The sequence below is a fragment of the Chelonia mydas genome, chromosome 2 (genome assembly GCF_015237465.2).
Source record: "Chelonia mydas isolate rCheMyd1 chromosome 2, rCheMyd1.pri.v2, whole genome shotgun sequence".
Lineage (NCBI taxonomy): Eukaryota > Metazoa > Chordata > Testudines > Cheloniidae > Chelonia > Chelonia mydas.
In genome coordinates, this window is record NC_057850.1 from 39,428,959 (window position 1) to 39,455,074 (window position 26,116).

General features: G+C 43.5%; 1 protein-coding gene across 1 annotated transcript in view; it reads left to right on the forward strand.

Annotated features, from left to right (window-relative positions):
- The first annotated feature begins 64 nt into the window (after nucleotides 1–64).
- Nucleotides 65–26,116, forward strand: part of STK3 (serine/threonine kinase 3) — a 284,928-nt gene continuing 258,876 nt past the window's right edge. The window contains 2 exon segments of the mRNA XM_037892225.2: nucleotides 65–279; nucleotides 25,752–25,832. Coding sequence (XP_037748153.1) covers nucleotides 257–279; nucleotides 25,752–25,832 — 104 coding nt within the window. The 5' untranslated portion in view covers nucleotides 65–256.

Consider the following 26,116-nt stretch of genomic DNA (forward strand, 5'->3'; position numbering starts at 1 on the left):
CAATCTGTGTTTGTCTTTGTGCCGCCAGTAGCCAATGAAAGGGGCAGGTCTGGGGTAGCTAGCAGGGTAGGAGTTGGTAGCGTTTGCGTGAGAGTCCGGCATCGGACCCCAGTGGGGTGGGGGCGAGTCGCATTTAAAGGGCCAGTTCCAGAGTTGCCGGAAAGTTGTGTGGAGTTAGGGGGGCCGGCGGGGTCCTGTCAGGCGACACTCGCGTCGCGGCTGACGGCTCAGTGCGCCTCCAGCCAACAGCAGCAGCATGGAGCAGGCAGCACCGAGAAGGTACTGAGTCCCTTCCCCGCCCTGGCAGTGGGAGCCGCTGGCGGCGTGGTCTGGTGGGTTGGGGCAGGAGCTGGGGCTAGGCCTCGCTAGGCACCACTGGGGCTACGGCCGGCCCTGCCACCCCCTGGGTCTGCTGGGATCCCCTTTTTCTCTCCCACTTAGGGCGACGGGAAGAGACATTAACCCCCCCCCCCCCGCCATAGGGGGAGAGACACTGATCATCTTCCCCCCCCCCCCAGCCTTGGCACTAACCCCCCCATGGGGGAGGGCAGAGACACTGATCCCCCCCCCCCAGCCTTGGCACTAACCCCCCCCCCCCCATAGGGAGAGAGACACATATCTCCCCCCCCCCCCCAGCCTTGGCACTAACCCCCCTCCATAGGGGGAGAGACACTGGTCCCCCCCCCAGCCCTCATGGTGGAGGAGAGAGACCCTGATCCCCCCTCTCCCTCAGCCTTGGCACTAACCCCCCACCATAGGGGGAGAGATTGTAGCACACATATGAATCCTTTGACCTTTAACATTCACCCCATGTTAGGGTGGATATGAAGACTGAGATGTGCTTGCACAATTTAGCACTAATTCCATGGGGGTGGGTGGGAATGTGGAACTGGTAACCCCCCCGCCCCCTGAGCCTTAAAGTTTTCTTCCCCCCGCAGCTCAGGGAATAAACAAAGTTTGTTGGAAGCTAAGGTTAATTCCTATGAGTGGAGGGATGGGGAAGGAGAGCATAAAAACACCCAACATTAAAACAATCCAGGAGGGAAATCATAACATCTCACTCTTCTGTCTCTAGAACTAGTTTTGGGGATGGTGAGGAGACTGAAACAAACCTCCTTTGAATCTTTGAATGCAGTTCTTGTCTGAACCTGACTACAAATTACATTGGGAATTCCATATTTTTATCTTGATTACTTTAAAATCAAATCTGCTCAGTTAACCTCTTTTCTAAGCACTGGCCTTGCAGATCTTAACTAATCATAGAATATCAGGGTTGGAACAGACCTCAGGAGGTCACCTAGTCCGACCCTCTGCTCAGAGCAGGACCAATACCTCAAGGATTGAACTCACAGCCCTGGGTTTAGCAGGCCAATGCTCAAACCACTGAGCTATCCCTCCCCCCAAATTGGATTAAGCTAAATCAGAAAAGGCATATTATTCCAGAATAGCTAAATTTCCAAGTGTAGACAGACCCTTATTGGGCTCAACAGAGGGCTGACAGGATGAAACAAAATCTGTGAAATACAAGAGTTCAGACTACGTGGTCTAATGCAGCGGTTCTCAGACTGTGGGTTGGGATTCCAAAGTGGGTTGCAACCCCATTTGAATGGGGTCGCCAGGGTTGGCTTGCTGGGGCTTTGGGCTGAGACCGAAGTCTGAGCCCCACCGCCCAGGGCTGAAGTCCTCAAGCTTTGGTGCCTCCAAGGCAGCAGGGCTTGAGCTTTGGCCCCCTGCCTGGGGCAGTGGGGCTAAGGCTTTGGTACCCCTTCCCTGAGTCACATAGTAATTTTTGTTGTCAGAAAAGGGTTGTGGTGCAATGAAATTTTGAGAGAAACTGGTCAATGGTTCCTTCTGGCCTTAAACTCTATATTTTTAAAACTAATTCTGAGGGAGAAATTGATATACGTGCCCAGCCTTAAAATAACTTTAAGAAAGATCCCTTCTCAGTTTCCTCACAGAGTGGGGGGGGGAGGGGAAGAGGAGGAAAAGATGTGTTTGAGGGTGAGTTTGCATAGCTGCACAAGAGAGCCCCTATACTCTTCCCCTTCTTAAATAGGTATGGCAGGGGCCTTGGAGTTCCTTGTTACTAACAGTAAAGTCTTCTAGTTGAAATTATCTTTCTAACTGAGTTTAGCCATTGGATTTTTGCAGATCAAAGGGAAGGAAAGTCTTCCTGCTTTTCTCTCTCTTTTCTCCACCCCCCCTCCCCTTTCTAAAATATACCTAAAATGAAGGAAGGGGAAAGAGACGGGTATATAGATGACATTTCATAAAACTACTACAGATAGCATTTGTACCAGATTATTAGTGACTGAAATATTAACTTCATAACTTAAATGCATATGGCATCCAAGTTGTTCAGTACTCTGCCTGTGTCTCCAATCTTGCCATGTAATGTGACACGGGTAGATGACCACTAACTTTAGTTGGGCTTTGGGCATGTATCACAGTGTGGCATTTAGTACTTTATTGGTAAAGTATATTGCTCTTACATTTGAAAGATCCTGCTTTTTCAATGCTACCTTTAAAATCTCATTTTAAAAAAAGTTGCCCAAATCTAAGACCCAGCAGAAGCCAGGAGAATATGTGAATGTTCTGTTGGCTACAAACAGCAGTCAATAATACTAAATAAAAGCTGCTGGCAGTGAAATATAGCTTTAGGATACTTAATTGTTTTTGGAGGACAGGGAATTGATAAATCATGATTATATTATCACCACTCCATTTTAATTGTGGTTCTTTTGGAGAAAAGTTTTTCATAAACTATTTTTTTTAAGCATCTGAAGCTAATTGCCGCTAATGTATTATCCAGAGTTTTTATTAGACTGTAACAGTACAATAATAAAAGCTATGGACCTCATCCAAACTCTTTGGCTGGAGCTTTTATCTGAAAAGCACTTTTAAAATAGCCTCATCTCATAATTAGAGAGATTTAGTCAAATAAATCAGGAACATTCAAAATTAGAAACTTAAAACAAAAAACCCTTACTGTTGCGGTATTGACCAACCCCAAATGCTCAAAAATCATGAGTCAGGCCCCCCCATATAGTGATAATGTAATACATTTTGGATTTTGAGCCTTTAGGATTCATGTCTTTAGGCTTTTCTCCACAACCATGAAGACTAGAAACTTGATTCCAGGAGTTGTTGCTTTACGTAAAACACAAAGCCTTGTCAATCACAAAAGTTGTTATGCTGCCTTACCTGTGTTGGTATAGTTAATGCAGTACAGCCCCACCCTAGTGTGGATGCAGTGATAGTGGTATAAAGTGCTTACACCACAATAGCTATTGATGAGTAGAGGAAGGGGAATAATACCATACAAGTATACCTATTTCAGTTCGAGGTAGTTGTATTTTCTTTAACAGAAGTAGCTATAATTGTACAAAATCTGTCTGTAGACCAGGCCTAAATATCACAAGGATATCAATACAGTTTTGAGAGTTATCAACACTGCATATATTGAGTTATATGAACCATCATGCTTCAGGGCAAAAACCCAGCCAAACTGATTGGGTGGGAGGTGGTTAGGAAGAAACTTTCATTGGGAGCAGGTTATCCTAAGACAACTGCTTGCCTGCTTTCTTGTATCTTTCTTCTGAAGCATCTGTTACCAGGTTACTGTTAGATAGAGGGTTACAGAACTAGATGTTTTGATCCAGCATGGCAACTTTTGTGGTGTTATGTAAAATTATAAATATTTTAAAATAAGATGTATATATTAATAGCAACTCGATAAGGGTGGTTTTGTTTTTTGTTTTTTAAGGTGCATGTGCTTTTTTTTTTATCTGGCATATATTAAATCTAATATCAACTTCTTTAAGCCTTTGGTCTGGGATTTTGCTCACTATTGACTCATTGTTTGGAACCTTTTGCTACTTCATTGAAAATCTGTTGCCTATAGTAGAAATACAGCTACATTGGTTCATCAAGTCTATCAAATACTGATACAATTGTACAATCTAAAATTAATCCATTGAGAATTTATATTCTACTTTTCCCCAGATAAAATGATCTATTAAAAAAAAAAAAAGCGCTTGTATTTCTATAGCCCTTGCAGAACCTCATAGCATTTTACAAGTACTAACGAACTAAAGCCCAAAATTTGCAGTCTTGGACTGTACTTCCACTGACTTCAGTGGGAGTTTTATTTATTCAGGTTGCAGGTTCAGATCCTAAACCTCATAGTTCACACTTCTGTGCAGTAGGTGTCTGTCCCTGACTTGTAAATGGATAAACAAGCATAGTGACTAAGATCAAAACTTTCACGAACTTTATGTGCTTCAATCTTTGGTCTTCAGTTTGGGATATCTAAGGCCGCATTTCAGTTGGGGTCACAGGATGCTCAGCATCTGTGAAAATAAAGCTTTAGTTGTCTCAAGTTTGGCACCTACACAAAAGCACCCAAAATTAGTGTACGCTTCTGAAAGCTTTAGCGTAAGTGACTTTCCCAGTGTTACAGGGGGCAGGAGGAAGTGGTTCTACCATCCCCAAGCATTCAACATTCTTAAAATTGGCTGAATTATAAGATTTTAAAAATAGGCTGTTGTTGTGTGTGGTTTTTTTTTTGTTTGTTTGTTTGTTTTTTGTTTTGGTAAATCTTCTGGCTTTTGAACCTTTGGGATACACTTACGCCACATCTTTTGAGGTTTTTCTCTGCTACCAAGAGATCAAGACACTTTTTTTTTTTTTTTGCTCTCACATGAAGGCTGAGGTTCTCCCATATTCACATAACTTCAGGAGCTGGGGTTATACAAAAGATACCAAATATTTCAAGACATGTGACTTAAAATTGCAAGAATTGGTGAAACTTGGTGAGGAACAGGAGGTCTGACACCTATTTGCTCGCTGTAGACATGAAGCCACTTTTGTGGGTGAAACTAGGGTTCCCAGCCTTCTGATCTGAAAAGGCATTACAGTTTCACATCCAATTGATCCTCTGTCCAAACAAAACCATTCTGAAATTTTCCTGTCTGCATCATAAAATACTGCTCATACAATGCTTCTAATCTAATCCATAGGTAGTGAAGCACCTTACATTTAAGATTGTAGACCAAGCCGTTTTGGAGATTTAGGCCCTGAGCCAGCACGGTACTCAAGCATGTACTTAACTTTAAGCATATGAGTAGCACCATTGACTTTAGGGGGACTACTAGTGCTTCAGTACCTTAAGATTCAGAGTCATGATCTGTCAAAATGTCAGTAACAAAACTTGTAGGGGGTTTTTCTGAAATTCATCCTTTAAATTTCCCGGGGAGGAAAAAATCCATCTTTTGGCTGAGAATGTGTTCTAAGTTAGGGGTACATAGGTTTGTTTCTTTAGTGGGAGAAGAAGTCTGAAAATTCAGGATTTTAATGGGAAATGAGTTTCAGCTTTAAATAGCCCAAGTCACTGTCTGCGTGGCTGTGGTTCCACTACTAGCTTTAGTGTGCTAGCTTGAGCAGGGCTAGTGTGTGTCTATCCATGCTGGGAAACAATCTCTTAGCTGCTGTATAGAGACACCCTAAAAAAGGTAATCTGAAGTGTCAGACTCTTCTTGCTCCCACCCCCCCAGTCTAATCAACCTATTTCCCCTATTAGCTGGGAAGCACCAGAGTGACTATTTTTGCTTTTGTAATACTTTCAGAGATTCTTGGATGCCATGGGGATTTGCGGGGATGGTGGCATATGTCTAATAACATAAATAGATTCTAATCACTAGACTTCTGTAGGGATGGGTTTGTGTGCGTGCACGTACACATATGCTTGCCTGTAGCAGCAGCAGCTGCTGAGAGGGACGTATTGCTAGGGGGATATGTGGAGGACTGGGAATTAGTTCAGAGATAGCAGAGTCTTTGAGTGAATGTTCTAGAGCTCCATGGATGTCTAGGATGTTTGGAAGGTCCATCCTCTCTCCTCCCTTTGCTTTGTGGAGAAGCAAACCACGATCCTCAAAGGTCTGAAAGAATCCAAGGAAACTTTACACTAAAACTGACTTGTAACACTCTTATTTGTCAAACCTGAGTCCTTCAGAGAGCAGCATATGACGCAGTCTAATAGACATACTAGACCACTATAGCTTTTTATTGGGAACTTGGGGCATGGTGTGATGGGTGAGAGCTTAAACAAGAAAAGGAGAAGTGGCCTTAACAGCAGGAAACTGAACATTCATAATGAAAAGGCAGGTATTAAGGAATCCATGGATATTTCTTAACTTTTTTTGGTACATCTACTTTAATTCCTTTTCAGTGAACTATTTTTATAATAGTTTAAATGAGTTGCATTTTTCTGTCTGCACTTTCAACCATGTTTCCTACATCTGTGTGAAGCTTAACTTGATACTTTCCGCCCCCCTTTACTTAAAAGGACACGATCACATTTGAAATCAAGTAATTTGTTTTAAAAAGTGACTGGAAATAGTTCCAGCCAGTACATTTGCCTCTGGATCTTCCTTAGAATCTTTGTTTTGTGGTTCTACAGTAAGGTGTTTTTTTAACTCTTTAATCTTTCAGTTACGTTAATTTTAACAGTAGTAGGAGGAAAAAGTGTCTTGGCATTCACTTTAAATTATTCCTCCCCATTTCAAATGAATGCTATCAGCAGCCATAAAATTCTGACTCAGCGTTTTTTTTTTTTAAACTGAGATGACTTAAACTTGTCTGTAAATAAACTTAAGTTTAAAAAAAAAAATAAAAAAATCCAGGAATGATTCCTTCCCAACACGTGAACTATGTGTAATTCCCATACATACTCCTGTCTTCCCTCTTACATTTTTAAAATAAGCAGTTTTTATGGGTCTGTGAACATTCAAAAATCCATAACTATTCTGCAAGAGGACAAGTTGCTTTTCTTAACTTTTTTTGAGGGTCACCTGTCATTCATTTATTAAAATGAATTTAGCCTAACAACTCTGCTACAAATCATTGTAACATCTGAAGAGACATGTAGAGCAACAGAATTTGTGGGCTTTACTATTATCGTACTCAAAGTCACACTTGGTAGTGGGATATCAGTTTATGCAAATATAAAGCGACTAATTCTCTTCTCACATTCTGTACAACCCCACTGACTTCACTGGGATTGCACAGTGTACAAATGAGGGCAGAATTCTACTCAGAACTTTTACTGTTAACATGTATGGTCGTATAAGTGATCAGATATCTGATAATAGCCAACTTCTTTCTGAAAACTTTCTTTGAGTATTTCTGTGTGAAATACAAAGTTCTTTGTAGTTCACATGGCTTAAACACTCCATGTACTATTTGTCCACTTCTAGTAAATTAGACCATCAATTTATCTTATATTTTAATATTACAGTATAAATGGGTCTCAGTCATTGTTTTTTTGATGTTTCATCTGTCTCCTGGTTCTGCTACAAAGCAAAGTGTCTATAGCAGTGGTTCTCAACTGTGTGTGTTATGTGGGCTACTACCTGCATGGCCCTGAGGATGTCACATAGGCTGCAAACGTGTGCTGACTGGCTCACAAGTGGCCCACGGGCTGCAGGTTGAGAACCACTAATCTATAGGTGTGTCCATGTCTCATACAGTCACTTTTCCATAATTCATAACAGGATCAATTCATGGAATTCTGGTGTAGCTGCCTTTTGATTTACTCTTCTCTGCTACTTTTTCTCTGGTACCATTAGCAGATATCTGCTATTAATTTTGTAAAATCTCTCTTTACCTCATGATCACTTCATGCAGAATGTGATGTTTCTTTAATCAATCTAGCCTTTTCTGGCCAATAACTATCTTGTCAAACTGTGTGTGCATGTGTGTATTGCGACAGGGTCGGGCAGATGGCTACAGGAGCGTAATAGAAGGCAGATATATTAGCCCCAGGTTAAGTAGGTCCCTTTTCCCTGGGTAGGGTAACAGGGAAGGTTCCAGAACAATCAGGATCCTTCTAGAGACAATTAAGACAGACACCAATCAAGAAGCTGCTAGAATCAATTAAGGCAGGCTAATCAGGGTGCCTGGGTTTAAAAAGGAGCTCACTTCACTTCGTGGTGCGCGTGTAAGGAGCTGGGAGCAAGAGGCGCTAAGAGCGAGAACGCATACCGTTGGAGGACTGAGGAGTACAAGCATTATCAGACACCAGGAGGAAGGTTCTATGGTGAGGATAAAGAAGGTGTTGGGAGGTGGCCATGAGAAAGTAGCCAAGGGAGTTGTAGCTGTCGCACAGCTGTTCCAGGAGGCACTCGAGACAGCTGCATTCCACAGGGCCCTGGGCTGGAACCCGGAGTAGAGGGCAGGCCCGGGTTCTGCCCAAACCTCCCAACTCCTGGTCAGACACAGGAGGAGTTGACCTGGACTGTGGGTTCATGAAAATGGCCAAAGTGAGGGCTGCCGTGAAGCTCCAAGGCGACCAAATCCGCCAATAAGCGCAAGACCCACCAAGGTAGAGGAGAAACTTTGTCACAATATAAAAATAATATATTTTACTTACACACACACACACACACACACGTTTGATATCTGTCGTTTAACTGTGGTAAATCTTCTATTTAACTGCTAACATTCAATGCTGCAGTGATGTTTGGGTGGTACTAAATGTGGATGTTCTTCCATCAGCTAGACTCTATTAAAAACAGATTTGTCAGTATATGAACTCACTCCCATGTTTGATGGGAGGTATCTAGGATGTTGTTCGCAGAAATTTATACCCAGATGGGGGCTGAGGAGGCTGATCCTATGGAGGGAACGTCAGCATGTATTTATTTTAACTGGCTTGTTATAGTATACTGCCATGCTAGCTTCTGTTCTGAGTAAACTTTGTGAGCCAGAGTCTGTGCCTCCCTCCCTACTCCATGCTGTCTGTTTATGCCTCCTCCTTCCCTAACACGTTGTCAAAATCGTGGCTAGTTCAGCTGGATAGTTGACTTCCATGTCATTCTAAAGCCCTGACTAGCAACAATTTTTCTGGCCCATGACAGGGAAGGCCATGCCCATGTAGCTATTTTCCTTTCCCCTTCTCTCTGCTTTCCTGCCCAGCAATGTGCGCCCCCCCCAATTTGGCCCAGTTTGCCATCTCCAAATGGTGGTGAAGCCTATACCTCACCTGCTTCCCTGGCAGATTCAAATAAGAAAAACTTTTTTTTGTCTCAAACATCTGCATTTTGCACAATGCTTAGAGAAAAAATTTGGTTAGTGCTTTCGCTTTACATGAGGTAGACATTGTTGCTTTTCGGGCATGAAATGTCAAAGACTCCAAAAAGGACTACTACTTAGAGCAGCTAGTCCTAGAACCCATAAGGGGAGGCAATTTTTGATTTAGTCCTCAGTGGCACACACGATCCGGTATAAAAGGTGAATATAGCTGAATCACTTGGCAATAGCCAAGTGCATAATGCAATTAAATTGAACATCTTTGTGGGGTGGAGGGGAAATAGTTAAAAAGAAACAGTTACAAGAGTGAAATACCTGCAAGCTGCATGGCAGGGAAACTACTTAAAACCACCATAATAGTAGCTCAAATTAAATGTATATCCCAAATTAAACAAACAGTAAGAGGACAAGAAAATGCCACCACGTCTAAAGAGAGCAAAAGCAGTGGTTAGAGGCAAAAGGCACCCTTTTAAAAACTGGAAGCCAAATCCTACTGAGAGATATAGAAAGGAACAAACTCTGGCATGTCAAGTGTAGAAATACATAAGAACGGCCATACTGGGTCAGACCAAAGGTCCATCTAGCCCAGGGGTCTCAAACTCAAATGACCAGAAGGGCCACATGAGGACTAGTGCATTGGCCCGAGGGCCGCATCACTGACATCCCTGCCCCCCATTCCAACCCCTTCCCCAACATCCTCTGGCAAAGGTTTCCACAGGTTGACTCTGCGTTGTGTGAAGAAATACTTTCTTTTGTTTGTTTTAAACCTGTTGCCTGTTTTCATTTGGTGACCCCTAGCTCTTGTTATGAGGAGTAAATAACATTTCCTTGTTTTCCTTTCTCCACCCCAGTCATGATTTTATAGACCTCCACTCATCTTCCCCCTTAGTAGTCTTTTTTCCAAGCTGAAAAGTCCCAGTTTTATTAATCTCTCCTCATATGGAAGCTGTTCCATACCCCTAATCATTTTGGGTGCCCTTTCTGAACCTTTTCCAATTCGAATGTATCTTTTTTTTGACATGGGGTGACCACATCTGCACACAGTATTCAAAATGTGGGCGTACCATGGATTTATATGGAGGCAATATATTTTCTGTGTTCTTATCTATTACGTTCTTAATGATGCCCAACATTCTGTTTGCTTTTTTGACTTCTGCAGCACATTGAGTGGATGTTTTCAGAGCACTATCCACAATGACTCCCAAGATCTTTCTTGAGTGGTAACAGCTAATTTAGATCCCATCATTTTATATGTATAGTTGGGATTATGTTTTTCCAGAGTGCATTACTTTGCATTTATCAACACTGAATTTCTTCTGCCATTTTGTTGCTCTGCCACCTATTTTTCAGAGATCCTTTTGTAGCTCTTCACAGTCTGCCTGGGACTTAACTATCTTGAGTAGTTTTGTATCATCTGCAAACTTTGCCACCTCACTGTTTACCCATTTTCCAGATCATGACTTTTACTAAAAATACCCGTGACTAAATCGTAGCCTTAATTATGAGGACTAGCTGCACAACTTTCCCCACTGGTATAGCTCAGTACTTCCTCACGCTCCTGTAACACTGCTTGGTGGACCATCTCGGTGAATAACATCACAATGAATTTTGCTGGTGCCCTTTGCCTTTTTGAATAAGGCCATTCTCTGTATGTTAGGTTATCCAGAGTCAGGACAGCCTAAAGGGGGTGTAGAGGAAATTACTATCATGCTTTTGCCTAGGTTCACCCTGTTAACCCTTCCGATTAGGGTTGTCAACAGTTAAGGCAAAAATTAAATAATTGCGATTAATCGCAGTTTTAATTGCACTGTTAAACAATAGAATACCAATTGAAATTCATGAAGTATTTTGGATGTTTTTCCACATTTTCATATATAGTATTCTGTGTTGTAATTGAAGTCAGTGTATATTTTTGATTATAAATATTTGCACTGTAAAAATAAATGAAATAGTATTTTTCAATTCACCTCATACAAGTACTGTAGTGCAATCTTTGTCGTGAAAGTGCAATTTACAGATGTAGTTTTTTTGTTTGTTACATAACTGCACTCAAAAATAAAACCAGGTAAAACTTCAGAGCGTACAAATCCACTCAGTCCTACTTCTTGTTCAACAAGACAAACAAGTTTGTTTACATTTACAGGAGATAATGCTGTCCTCTTCTTATTTTCAGTGTCACCAGAAAGTGAGAACAGGCATTTGCATGACACTTCTGTAGCTGGCATTGTAAGGTATTTATGTGCTGGATATGCTAAACATTCATATGCCCCTTCAGCCATCATTCCAGAGGACATGCTTCCATGCTGATGACGCTCGTTTGAAAATTTAATGCGTTAATTAAATTTGTGACTCAACTCCTTGGGGGAGAATGGTATGTCTCCTGCTCTGTTTTACCCGCATTCTGCCATATATTGTATAGCAATCTCGGATGATGACCCAGCACATGTTCTTCATTTTAAGAACACTTTCACTGCAGATTTGACAAAACGCAAAGAAGGTACCAATGTGAGATTTCTAATGTTAGCTATAGCACTCAACCCAAGGTTAAGAATCTGATGTGCCTTCCAAAATCTGAGAGGGACGAGGTGTGGAGCATGCTTTCAGAAGTCTTAAAAGAGCAACACTTGATGTGGAAACTACAGAACCTGAACCACCAGAAAGAAAATAAACCTTCTGCTGGTGGCATCTGACTCAGATAATGAAAATGAACATGCATTGGTCTGCGCTGCTTTGGATTGTTATTGAGCAGAACCCATCATCAGCATGGACGCATGCCCCCTGGAATGGTGGTTGAAGCATGAATGGACATATGAATCTTTAGCGCATCTGTCACTTTCAGGTAACACAAACAAGAAGGGGGCAGCATTATCTCCTTCAAATGTAAACAAACTTGTTTAGCCTGAGTGGCTGAAAAAGAAGTAGGACTGAGTGGACTTACAGGCTCTAAAATTTTACATTGTTTTATTTTTGATTGCAGTTTTTTGTACATAATTCTATATTTGTAAATTCAGCTTTCATGATAGAGGTTGCACTACAGTACTCCTATTAGGTGAATTGAAAAATACTGTTTTTGTTTACAGTGCAAGTACATGTAATGAAAAATGAAAAATACATATAAAGTGAGCACTGTACACTGTATTCTGTGTTGTAATTGACATCAATATATTTGAAAATATTTAAATGGTATTCTGTTGTTTAACAGTGCGATTAATCACGATTCATTTTTTTAGAATCTCTTGACAGCCATACTTTCTGTATCATATATGCATCTCCAAGGCTCAACAGAACTTAAAAGCCAGACCAGGAAAATTAATTCCCAATCCCGTTTTACCCTCCCCTCTTCCTAGCTTCCAAGGCACAATGGCATAGCCACACAGCATATACTGCACAGGCCAAAAATCCCAATGCACATGTGTCAAAGTTTGACTCAGACTCACAATTTATCAGACCACTCTGTTTTATTAGCAAAGCTGCTCTGCTAATACATTTAGAAGTGAGCCTCCCGAGTGGGGCTTGTGTCTCTTAATTTATACAGTTTTTTGGAGAACAAGTTACAGAGAAGTTACAGACAAAAGAAGAAAAAGATTTTAGTCACCACCCTTCGAGATCCCTGAGACCAGTCACGTATCTTCAATTACCTGCCACCCTTAACAATCTCCTTTAACAGCTTCCAGTTAACTTAACTTATTGCCCTTCACACCTGCCATTCTGATGCCTGCTTCTTAGATGTGCTGGCTCTATCTTAATTGCTTCTCCATTCAAAAGCTAACTGTCCCTTTGTGTGCTCCCTCAGATACTTTGTAACATGTTTTGGCATGCCCTCTCATATACAATGTATCCAGCATGTCCCCTTATACAACGTTATACTTATACAATGTTATACTTCCACACATGCCACTTACCATCTCTGAGGCTTCCCCAAGACTGCAAAGAATCTGAGGTCTGAGAAGGAATCTAATAAGCTTTCCAGGGAGACTGTTGTAGTGGCGAAGGACAGCGTTGCAGTTTCCAGGGACAGCATTGCCATGGTCCAAGACAGTACAGAAAAATATATAAGGGAATGCAGAGGCAACTCTTAAAGGCAATACAAAGCCAAAATGCCTCTTTGGAGCAAATGTTACTGTTAAGGCAGCAGGCAATGCACTACTGCAAAACAGTGCCTCCTCATGTTATGCAGCCTCTGGACAACGTGGACTACTGGGAGCAACAGCTTCTGCTCCCCACTGTACCATCAGAACACTACTCCCAGAGGCCATTCCTCTCTCGCCCCCAGCTTAGGGCACCAAGAACAGTGCACCTGGGTCCCCATTTCTCTTGAGCCCTCTATTGCCCTTGATAACTTTTTGAGCTACAGCAGTCCATGCCAGAAGTCTGACAAACCAGAAAAGGAAGAACCTGCTTGCCTGTGATGAGGAGCCCCCCCCCCCCCCTCGTTGTGTTGGGCCCTGCACTGTTGGATTTTGCTGTTTCATTTTACAGCTAGTTTAATGAAAGGGTTCTTTGTAGTTTCTTTCATAATTAAAAGCTGTTTTTTCATTTTTTGTTTCAGTTGACATGCATTTTTGTTTAATAATAGAGCGTTGACAGTTCATTTTATACAGAAAATCATTGGTTGCACTAATTCCTAAGGGCTTACAAACAAATGCTGGCAAAAACAAGGTACAGTACGGATTGCCACAGTGTTGCACTTCTGCCCATAAACAACACAGAACTGCACAACAATCCCATGGGGTCAGGGTGTGCATGGAAGTTAACAGCTGGAAATGTAGCTGCACAGTTTCAGGCCTGAGACCCAAAATAAGAGCAATAGGCACCCCTGACAATATTGCCCTGACTGTGTGCATTTTGTATGGGGTTCCTTGCTGACTGTTCAAACCGTTGAGCAAGTCTCTGCACCTTAGCCTTACAGGTGCAGGGGAGGCTTTTTCCCTCACTCTCAAATATTGTACAAAATACCATGTAGTCCCTCCTCCATAAATTTAAAAAGAGCTGGGTTCCAAAACATCCTAGTGCTGTGGACCCTTTAAGACCACCTCAATTTAAGTGTAAATCTGCATTGGTGGTTGGCAACCCCCTGGAACACTATGGAGAAATACCTATTCCTGTTTATGAATTCTGAGCTCTGATTTGGGGATACAGGGCTTAGCCAAATGATAGGCACATGGGTCCCATCAATTGCTCCAATGTAGTTTTGGAATTCCATGTGTACATAGCCATCTATAATCTCCTAAGCATTGCCAAGCTTTATAACCCAGTGCAACAGTACCTTTGCCATGGCCTTATGCACCTGCATGAGAATGGCCCCAGTGGTTGCTTTCTCCTTGCTGAATTGGTTTGCAGCAGATCGGTAGTATGTGGGGTAGCTTCCAGATGGTAATGGGGCACCACATGTTGGCACACTGCTGCTCTAGGTCTGGGTTCAGCACATATCTCCAGAAAAGTTTCCTTCTCCATCCTGAAATTTATTGGTCACTGCTGATCATCCCTGGTCTGCAGAACAATCCTTTTCCCACCAATCCACATTGCCTTTCTGAGTCCAGAAACAATAGCTATGAAGCTGCACCAGGAACCAGTACTCTTACTATCTGGCTTGATTTTTTTGTTTTCATGTGGGACAAGTCTGTCCCTAGGAGCTTGCAATGTAGCCAAAGGAAGATTATAGAATAGAAGATTCATAGAATATTAGAGTAGGAAGGGACCTCAGGAGGTCATCTAGTCCAACCCCCTGCTCAAAGCAGGACCAATCCCCAATTTTTGCTCCATTGATGTCTTCCTTGTTTGACAGTGTTCATCAGAGCTCAAGCTTTTCCTTTTGTATTACACTGAATGGCCAGTTCCACATTAAATCTTTTGGACACTTTTTCATTCTCCGGCATTCATGCCCATTCAGCGTTTTTGTGAAGGAATTTTCTTAAGTGAGTTAGTTGGGGATGAACTTACTGACCTAGTTCAATATGTGAATTCCTTTTTTGTCATTTGGATGTCCTGATGTTCCAAGTTCCTTGAAACTTTGGAATTATGAGACACTATTCCCTTAGCATCAAGTTCTGTCCTAAGTAATGTAGATTGAAACTGACAATTGACTCTCTTCAGTTGAAGGTTGTTTCTTATTACAATGTCTGGAACTTTTTACAATGATTCCTGGTGTCCAGTAGTGGTGCTGCTCCAGACTGCCATTAGTGTACTCTTTTGTAGTCTTCTGAAAGACATGGCACTTATGGTGAAATACAAGACGCTGTATCTGTCAAATGAAAATGCAAATCTTGGTGCTCCCTTTGCTGAAAGAAATCTGACAAAACACTGCAAAAGCATCTGATTTGAAGAATTGGCTTCTGCTATTTCACCAACCATTTCATTTCTAGGCAAGATTAAATGTTCCTTTTATTGTTAAGAGCCCCTCTTTTCTGTCCTCAAATACTAATCAGTTGACCCAGTCTATTAACTCTTCTTCTGTTTTGTCGAGGATGCCACCTGTTCTTATTTTTGGCAGCTCTTTCTCTAGTTTATGGGAGAGTAATATGTATAACTAACGGTCTCTCTTCTTAAGGCTTGTGAGACACTAGAGATGGCAAGTATAACAGGTGGAGAGAATCCTCCATTCTGTGGACGCATGATTATAGGATGCATTTAGCCCATTCATATCTGGTTCAAGCTTGTTTTGATATTTATTCCAACTCCAACATGTACCTTCTTGATGAAGCCAAGCACCTCAGCCATGGAAGCCAAAGATCGATTGATTGCTTTTGCTGATATTCTAACACACACATTCTTGTTTTGTTTTAGTATATCTGTGACAATTGACACTTGCTTAGGAATGGAATGTGCTCCTTACTACAAGATTTCAGTTTCACCTTTGACTTCTTAGGGCATGGCTACACTCACAGATGGAGAGCGTTTTGAGTGAAACCAGCCTTCATAGAGCGCAGTAGGGAAAGCGCTGCAGTCTGTCCACAGTGACAGCTTCAAGCACACTGCCATGGCCACGTTTGCGGCACTTGCAGCTGCGTTGGGAGCGGTGCATTATGGGCAGCTATCCCAGCATGTCAGTGACTGCAACGTGCTTTTCAAATGGGGTGGGGTGTAGTGTGACGGGGAGAGAGTGTGGGTTTTTGGGGGGCTGAGAGCATGTCAGCATGCTGTCTTGTAAATTCAGACAGCAGCAGACCCCCCCCCCCCCAGCATTCCACACTAATGGTTGCTTTGTCTCGGAGCAGATAAGCAGCCGTCTGTCAGAAACGGAGCTTTGAAAGGGCATATCCACATTCCTGCAGTGATTCCAAACAATGACAAGAGTGGCCACTTGACTTAAGGGGATTATGGGACGTTTCTGGAGGCCGATCAGAGTGCAGTAATGCAACACCTCATTCACACTGATGCCCGGGCGTTGTAGCCAAGGTGCAGCAAATGTTGTTCTACTCGCTGAGGTGGAGTTCCAGGAGTGCTCTTGCTGCAGAATCAGAGCGCTCTATGTGCCTTGCCAGTGTGGATGGGTAGTGAGCTAGGGCGCCCAGGGCTGCTTTAATGCGCACTAACTCGCAAGTGTAGCCAAGCCTTTAATCCTTAAGAAACTGAAAGAGCGGTTCAGAGAAAGTAGAGATTTATTTGTGTTGCTGTGTCTGGTTTGTAAGCCATTTGTACAAATTTGCATTAGTTGCTCTTTGAGATTGTGGGTGTTTTCTTCCTTTGTGTTCATGGTCAGCTCCTCTCATTCACTTGGGGGACATTTTACTCTGCCTTCAGCTCAGACACTTCCCCAAGTCTTGTCTGCATCACCTTTGCAAACTGCTTGGGCTTCATTACAGTTTATAGACCATCCCTCCCCAATGCTGGACTCTTCTTATACTTGTGCCAGTTGCTACATCATGGACATGTTTTTGACGTGTGACTTTTCCGCTTTGCCCTTTTATTCTTTGAACTTCTTTCTTTCTTTGCCCTGGTCTACACTACGAGTTTAGGTCGAATTTAGCAGCGTTAGATCGATTTAACCCTGCACCCATCCACACAACGAAGCCATTTTTGTCAACTTAATGGGCTCTTAAAATCAATTTCTGTACTCCTCTCCGACGAGGGGATTAGCGCTGAAATCAACATCGCCGGGTCGAAATTGGGTTAGTGTGGACGCAAATGGACAGTATCGGCCTCCGGGAGCAATCCTACAGTGTTCCATTGCGACTGCTCTGGACAGCACTCTCAACTCGGATGTACTGGCCAGGTACACAAGAAAAGCCCTGCAAACTTTTGAATTTCATTTCCTGTTTGGCCACTGTGGCGTGACCACATAGATCTCATCAGCACAGGTGACCATGCAGTCCCAGAATCGCAAAAGAACTCCAGCATGGACCGAACGGAAGGTATTGGATCTGATCGCTGTATGGGGAGAAGAATCCGTGCCATCGGAACTCCGTTCCAAAAGACAAAATGCCAAAATATTTGAAAAAATCTCCAAGGGCATGAAGGACAGAGACGATCACAGGGACACGCAGCAGTGCCGCGTGAAACTTAAGGAGCTCAGGCAAGCCTGCCAAAAGGGCAAACGGCCACTCTGGGTCAGAGCTCCAGACATGCCACTTCTACGATGAGCTGCATGCAATTTTAGGGGGGGCCCCTTACCACTACCCCACCCCTGTCCGTGGACACCTGCAAGGGGGGAGTTTCATGCAACAAGGATGAGGATTTTGGGGACAAGGAAGATGATAAGGAAGAGGAGGAGGATATCACACAGCAGGCAAGAGGAGAAACCTCCCCGACAGCCAGGAACTGTTTATCACCCTGGAGCCAATACCCTCCCAAGGCGGGCTCCCAGATCATGAAGCCGGAGAAGGTGCCTCTGGTGAGTGTACCTTTTGTAAATATAATACATGGTTTAAAAGCAAGCATATTTAATGATTGATTTGCCCTGAAGACTATCCTCCAGGGACATCTCAATGAAGCTGTTCTGGAGGTACTCCCAAAGCCTTTGCAAAAGGTTTCTGGGGAGGGCAGCCTTATTGCATCCTCCATGGTAGGACACTTTACCACAGCAGGCCAGTAGCACATTTTCCTGGAATCACTGCATAAGAAAGCATGGCAGTGTGTGGTCCCCGTGTTTGCGGGCATTCAAGCAACATGCGTTCTTTATCTCTCTGTGTTATCCTCAGGAGACTGATATCATTCCTGGTCACCTGGTTGAAACAGGGGAATTTTATAAAGGGGACATTCAGAGGTGGCCATTCCTGCTGGGCTGTTTGGCTGTGGCTGAAAAGAAATCATCCCTGCTGTGAGCCGCATGGTGGGGGGGAGGGGTGAAGCGATCATCCCAGAGAATTGGGTGTGTGGGGAGATTTAGTTGGGTTTGTGCTGCATGTAAACCCGAAAACATCAGCCCCTCCTTTTAAATGGCCAATGTCTCTTTTTCAATTTTAATCTCCCTTTTTTCCTCCCGCAGCTGCAAATGTTTCAATGCTGCGACTAGCATCTCCGTCCCAGAGGGTAGCGCAAATAAGGCAAAAAAAACCACACTCACAATGAAATGTTCTCTGAGCTAATGCAGTCCTCCCACACTGAAAGAGCCCAGCAGACTGTGCGGAGTCAGACAATGGCAGAATCCAGGAAAGCACAAAATGAACGCAAGGAGGGATGCACGAGAGGACAGATGGCTGGAGCAACAAGAGAGGCGGTGGGATCAAGAGGAAAGGTGGCGGCAGCATGATGAAAAGAGGCAGGATGCAATGCTGAGGCTACTGGAGGATCAAACTGATATGCTCCGGCATGTGGTTGAGGTGCAGGAAAGGCACAGACCGCCACTGCAGCCCCTGTGTAACCAACCGCCCTCCTCCCCAAGTTCCATTGCCTCCTCATCCAGATGCCCAAGAATGCGGGGGGGCCCTCCAGGCACTCAACCATTCCACCCCAGAGGACTGCCCAAGCAACAGAAGGCTGGCATTCAATAAATTTTTGAAGTGCAGTGTGGCCTTGTGCTTCCTTCCTCCCCCACCCCTCCTGGGCTACCTTGGCAGTTATCCCCCTATTTGTGTGATGAATTAATAAAGAATACATGAATTTGAAACAACAATGACTTTATTGCCTCTGCAAGCAGTGATCGAAGGGGGATGGGAGGGTGGCTGGCTTACAGAGAAGTAGAGTGAACCAAGGGGGTGGGTTTTCCTCAAGGAGAAACAAACAGAACTGTCACACTGTAGCCTGGCCAGTCATGAAACTGGTTTTCAAAGCTTCTCTGATGCGCAGCACACCCTGCAGTGCTCTTCTAACCGCCCCGGTGTCTGGCTGCATGTAATCATCAGCCAGGCAATTTGCCTCAACTTCCCACCCCACCATAAACGTCTTCCCCCTTACTCTCACAGAGATTGTGGAGCACACAGGAAGCAGCAATAACAATGGGAATATTGGTTTCTCTGAGGTCTAACCGAGTAAGTAAACTGCGCCAGCGTGCTTTTAAACATCCAAATGCACATTCTACCAATACACATCCAAATGCACTTGCTCAGCCTATAGTTGAACAGCTCCTTACTATTGTCCAGGGTGCCTGTGTATGGCTTCATGAGCCATGGCATTAAGGGGTAGGCTGGGTCCCCAAGGATAACTATAGGCATTTCCCCAATGGTTATTTTCTGGTCTGGGAAGTAAGTCCCTTGCTGCAGCTGTTCATACAGACCAGAGTTCCTGAAGATGCGAGCGTCATGTACCTTTCCCGGCTGTCCCACATTGATGTTGGTGAAACGTCCCTTGTGATCCACAGTGCTTGCAGCACCACTGAAAAGTACCCCTTGTGGTTTATGCACTGGCTGCCAAGGTGGTCCAAGATAGGGATATGCGTTCCGTCTATCACCCCACCACAGTTAGGGAATCCCATTGCAGCAAAGCTATCCACTATGACCTGCACATTTCCCAGAGTCACTACCCTTGATAGCAGCAGCTCAGTGTTTGTGTTGGCTACTTGGATCACAGCAGCTCCCAGAGTAGATTTGCCCACTCCAAATTGATTCCCGACTGACCAGTAGCTGTCTGGCGTTGCAAGCTTCCAGAGGGCTATCGCCACTCATTTGTGAACTGTGAGGGCTCCTCTCATCTTGGTATTCTTGTGCTTCATGGCAGGAGACAGAAAGTCACAAAGTTCCATGAAAGTGTCCTTACACATGTGAAAGTTTCGCAGCCACTGGGAATCATCCCAGACCCACAGCACTATGCGGTCCCACCAGTCTGTGCTTGTTTCCCGGGCCCAGAATTGGCGTTCCATTGCTGCCAGGATGGCCAAATTGCCGGGGCCCGTGGTTTGAGAGAAGTCTGTGTCCATGTCCTCATCACCGCGCTGCTGTCGCCTCCTTGCCTGCTTTTACAGGTTCTGGTTCCGCATATGCCGCATGATAATGCGTGGGGTGTTTGCAATGCTCATAACTGCCGCGGTCATCTGGGCCGGCTCCATGCTTGCCATGGTATGGCATCTGCAGGAGAGCAGAGCTGCAGGGGAAGTGGTGGTTGGATGACCAGTTTAGCAGACCTACTGCACCGTCTGCTGCCAGTACACAACAGCTGAGCAGGCTGCACGCTTGCCATGGTATGGGGAGACAAGAGCAGCTGAGCAGAGTTGAAGCGGCCCTGCGAGACCACCAGGAAAGCAGAGTGGCAGTGGATGACGACAGTCATATGAAGGACCTGTGAGGTGGATTTATAGCATCAGGAGAGCAGAGCTGAAGTAGTGGATGACAACGATGATTTGCAGACCTATTGCAGCGGCAGCTGAAAGCAGTATGGCGCCCAGATGGAAAAAAGGCGCAAAACGATTGTCTGCTGTTGCTTTCACGGAGGGAGGGGCGACTGACACGTACCCAAAACCATCCACGACAATGTTTTTGTCCCATCAGGCATTGGGAGCTCAACCCAGAATTCCAATGGGCGGTGGAGACTGCAGGAACTGTGGGATAGCTACCCACAGTGCAACGCTCTGAAAGTCTATGCTAGCCTCGGTACTGTGGATGCACTCTGCCGACTTAATGCGCTTAGTGGGGACACACAGAATCGACTGTATAAAATCGCTTTCTAAAAACCGGACTTCTATAAATTCAATCTAATTTCATAGTGTAGACATATCCTTAGACTAATAAACCAGAAGGGACCATCATGATTATCTAATATAATTTCTTGCACGTCTCAGGGCAGAGAACCTCACCCACCAATTCCTCTAATAGACCCATAATCTCTGGCTGAGATCCTCAAAACTTGATTTAAAGACTGCAAGTTAAATAGAATCCAACATTTTACTTCAGTTCAAACCAGGAAGTGACCCCTGCCCTATACTGCAGAAGAATGTGAACAATTTCTGCTCCCCCTCTCCCCCGCCAAGGTCTCTGCCAGTATGATCTGAGGGAAAATTCCTTCCTGACCTCAAATATGATTATCAGTTAGACCCATTAGCCAGACACCTACAGTTGTAGTAATTCAGAGCCCTCCTCGTTTTTGACCATTAGAGATTTGCTAATACCAGTTGTGTATGGGCCATATGCTGTTGTAGGCAGCCTCATCATACTGTCCCCTCCATAAACTTAGCAAGCTCAGTCTTAAAACAAGTTAGGTTTTTTTGCCCCCACTATATTGCTTGGAAGGCTGTTTAACTCTGTGTTTTAGTTTTGTTGCCTGTCCCTCTAGAGCTTTTTTATTCTGCACTTCTGCTTTTATTCTACCACCTGGCGCATATGAAAATTGCCTTTTCAAGTGTTGGATCCATGCCTCTGAGTAGCCTTTAATGTGTCTTTTTTGAATTGTTACATTCCAACATTGCTTGGCTTTTAATAAAAGGGTCACTTAATGATCTATATTCATAACACTGGCTTTTTAATGTTAAAAGACTTAAACTCCTGTCTCTCCTCCTTTTCCTTTTTTTGGTCTTTATCCAGGAAAATGTCATAGGTGACATATTTTCCATAAGGTCCTAATGATCCTCCATACTTCCTTTTTTTTTTCCCCCCTTCCACATCCTCCATATGGAATACATTGTGTATATCCAGTACTAGAACACCAACCACTATCAAACAGAGCCATTCTTTTCTCCTCTTTTATTATACTCGTCCCTATGGCTTCCATATACACTTCAAATTGCTATATACGTGTTTTGTATCAGAATTTCCCATAACTAATAGGGCTGGTTAGGGATTTGCGTGTTGCAGCTGCATGTTGCTACCTCTCAGCAGCTATTTCTTAAGTTTCCCCTTGTTGTAGTCAGTGTCACTTTCATCAAACTTTTGCGGTCTGGTTGCTCTCTTGATCAGCTAGGAATCTGTACCGTCCACTTCTAGCATGAGGTATTATTTAAGACTGAGGCAGGTTTTAGGATACTTTTTGTTGTTTTAAGTTACATTATTAACTAACAATACAGTGTTGCTGCTGCTGCTGTAATCTGGCATGACTGAATTCTGTCTTAGCCTCTGCAACTGTTTCCTAGTGACAGGACCAGAAAGCAGCCGGATAAACACAAGTGGGTTGTCAACTATATGGTTGAGGATATGATGCGAAGGCCAGAGGTATACGTGGCGTACCAGAAAACAAAGCAGGAGTGGAGCATGCTGCAGGCATAGGGATCCCTGGAAAGATTGCTGGAGGAAGAATGGAGGCATAGGGAACCCTAGCCATGCTAGCACTAATGACCACAGACTCCTCATGTTACTATATCTTGCAGTCAGTGCAGGATTTAGACAACTGAGGCTGGCTTGGCAATGGACTATTCCACAAACTGGAAGCACGGGTGTTCTCCGTGTACTCATATGCAAAGCAAACAACATGGTTTTTGGAGTGGGGAGGGCAAACAGGAGGAGGAACTTGGCCAGAGAATAACATGTCCTTTAATATTGGCTTCTGAACATTTGTATTCAGTGGTGGTTAATGTTTTGTATACAAATGCCATGCACTTGCATTGCCCAATATGTAGAATATTTATTGCATGTCATAAAATAACATGTAATAATTATTTTATGGAGGGGTAGTTGGCTTTTTCCTTGAGTTGGTTTGTTTGTTTTAAGTTGGTTATTTTTGGAAAATGTGGCTTTGTGGGTGCTTTCATAGGAAGGAAGATCCAGGAAGTTTTGTACTAAGCAAAATGTCACAATCACATAGGCACTTAACTTCACACTAAGCCTATATAACCTAAAATAACACTAAAGGTTAAATCACCTCTACCCTATATCAAATAGACCGTTTACACCTCTGTAAAAAAAGCAGATAATGAAGTGATGAAAACACGCGGCTTCCTTTCCTCACTGCAACCAATTCCAGGATTCATTGGTCTACCTTATGGTTGCCTGTACTAGGCCTGCAAACCAGCGGGGTCCAGAGCTCATGCAAAAACACTTACCTTTAACCTTGCAGATGTTGTGCTGGGCGCACCAAACCACAGACATATGGATTGCATTGGCATACAAATGGTTTTGTAGGCAGCATCTTCTTGCCATCAGCCTGTCAGATGCGCACAGTACTTCATCCTGCAGCTGCTAAGCTTGTAATTGAATCTTCTTTTGCCAGGACCCCTGATGTCAGGGTATGATTTCATGAGCTGTGGCCAAAGTGGGTACGCATGGTCCTCCAAAACGACAGTGGGCACAAAGGTCCCATTGATTACAGTGTAATTAAGAGGAAATAAGGTCCCCGCTTCTCTCAGCATTTCAGTGCCAGATCTCTTTAGCAAACTGTATTCATGCAACTTTCCCATACTTCACACATTAGTGTTTCTGAATTTGCCTCTCCAGGCCCTACAGAATGATGGAATAGTACCCTTTGCAACTGACACACATGCTTGTTCCTGCTGACTGTCAAACTGTTAGGTATGGGTTTTGGAACTCCATTTTCTGAAAGCCAGCTATTTCAGGAACATTTCTCATGCTCCCCACCAGGGGATAAACCAGTGGTGATCCCCTCATAAATCTCCGTTACCACAACACCAACAGTTCATTAGCCAACACCAAACTGGTTTGCAGCACCTGTAATAGTCTGGTGTTACCAGCTTCCAGAGGCCAATAGCAACCTGCTTTTATATCTGTATGGCCTCCCTCAATTGAGTGTTCTGATAATGGAGGGTCAGGGCAAGCTCTTCACACAGCTCCATAAAGGTTTGTTTCCTTATGTGGAAATTCTGGAGCTACTGCTGGTCATCCCATGTCTGCATGATGATATGATCCTACCACACTATGCTTTGTGGTATATATCCCACTGATCTATAAATACCCACTATTTTTGTGGGTTTCTTTTACAGCTGTAATATTGATTAAAGGTAGGTTCTAACTGCTTGTATAGGAAGTTTTCTTTAGGTCTTAATGAGCTGTAACTAAGCTGAAATTTTCCATGTTGAGCATCTGCCTCAGAACTGCAGCAAAAATGGTTCATTTGTTTTTCAGAACCAGGTTAGGGGAAAATACATTTATGTCCATGTTTTTTTTATATATATAGCCGCTTCCCGCAGCTCCCATTGGCCAGGAATGGCGAACCGTGGCTACTGGGAGCTGCAGGTGGCTGTACCTGCGGACGGTCAATATAAAGAAACGGTCTCATGGCCCGCCAGTGGATTACCCTGATGGACTGCGTGTGTTCCGTGGGCCGCAGGTTGCCCATCACTGAATTGGAGGGTGGTGGTTGGGAGGGACTGAATTAGGCCTGTGGAAAAAAAAATAGTATGAGATCCTGTAATTGAAGACTGCATCGTAATGTGTGCGCACAAGGAGGCTAAATCAGGGTTGTACAGGCAACCTGAATTCTGCCATTTTCTAACTTTTGGGTGCTTGACTTTGTAACTAGAGCTGTGCAAATTTTTTTGGTTTAATAGTTTATTGGTGTTTGTTCGACACACAACTATTTGCAAATGTGATACCAATTCAGCCAAACATTTTTGTTTTTTTGGGGGTGGGGCTTGGGTGCCATTCATAGAGTGACATCTACTACCTTTATAAGTTTTAGTCCAGTGTTAAGGCACTCATCAGGGATGTGGAAGTTCCTAGGTTCAGTTCCCTCCTCTGCCTGATATGGAGCTGGGATTTGAGCTTATGTCTGCCACATTGCAGGAGAGTGTCCTCGCCACCAGGCTGTGGGCTATTCTGTGGTCAGTCTTTCTCAGTCTCTCCCATTGAAGCTGCTCCAGTTTGTATAAAATACTTGAATAGTCATGGGGCGTGTGTGTGTGTGTCTGATTGACTGACTCTATAGTCTTGTGGTTAGGGCACCCACCTAGTAGTGGGGAGATCTTAGGTTCTGTCCCTGTTTGACTAACTTGTCAATAGGAGAGACTCAGAACTACACACCATTGTATCCCATAGTCCTGTGGTTAGGGTGCTCTCCTGCAATGTGAGTAGACGCAAGATCAAATTCCTACTCCACCTCAGGCAAGGGGGAATGGAACCTAGGTCTCCCTGGTGAGTACCTTAACCACTAAGCTAAAAGTTCTAGGGAGGGCAGTACCGCCACCCGCTCCTTCTCAATGGTGTGGAGTGTTGTCTTTTTCACCTTCCTGTTTTTTAATGGACAGTATTTTATAACCAACCATCTGTACCTGATGCTTGTTTTTCATTACAAGTGCTCCTGGTTCTCTCTTTGTAAGATCTTAATTTCTTTGTCTCTCATTTAATAGCTGTGTTTTTTCTTTTTAAAGTCAAATATGTAAATGACTTATTGTAAAATATTATTTTTATTAGCAAGCTGAAAAAGCTAAGTGAAGACAGCTTAACTAAGCAGCCTGAAGAAGTCTTTGATGTTCTAGAGAAGCTTGGTGAAGGGTGAGTAAAACTGTTTGAGTGTGTGTGGGGGGGGGAGGGGGAGATACATGGGGAAAATAATTAAAATTAATATGATATTAAAAGTGACATAGTGTCAGTGAGCATGAACTAAATTGTGCCTTTTTTTTAAGTACTTAAACAGCAAATGCCTGTGTGGGTTTTTTGAAAACCTACCCATGCATTTTTGTCATGCCTTTCTAGAGGCTAGAGTTTCAGATTGCAAACTTTCATGCCTTTCATTTACTGAGGCAGAAAAATAAGTTTATTTTTGTGGTTGTAGTGAA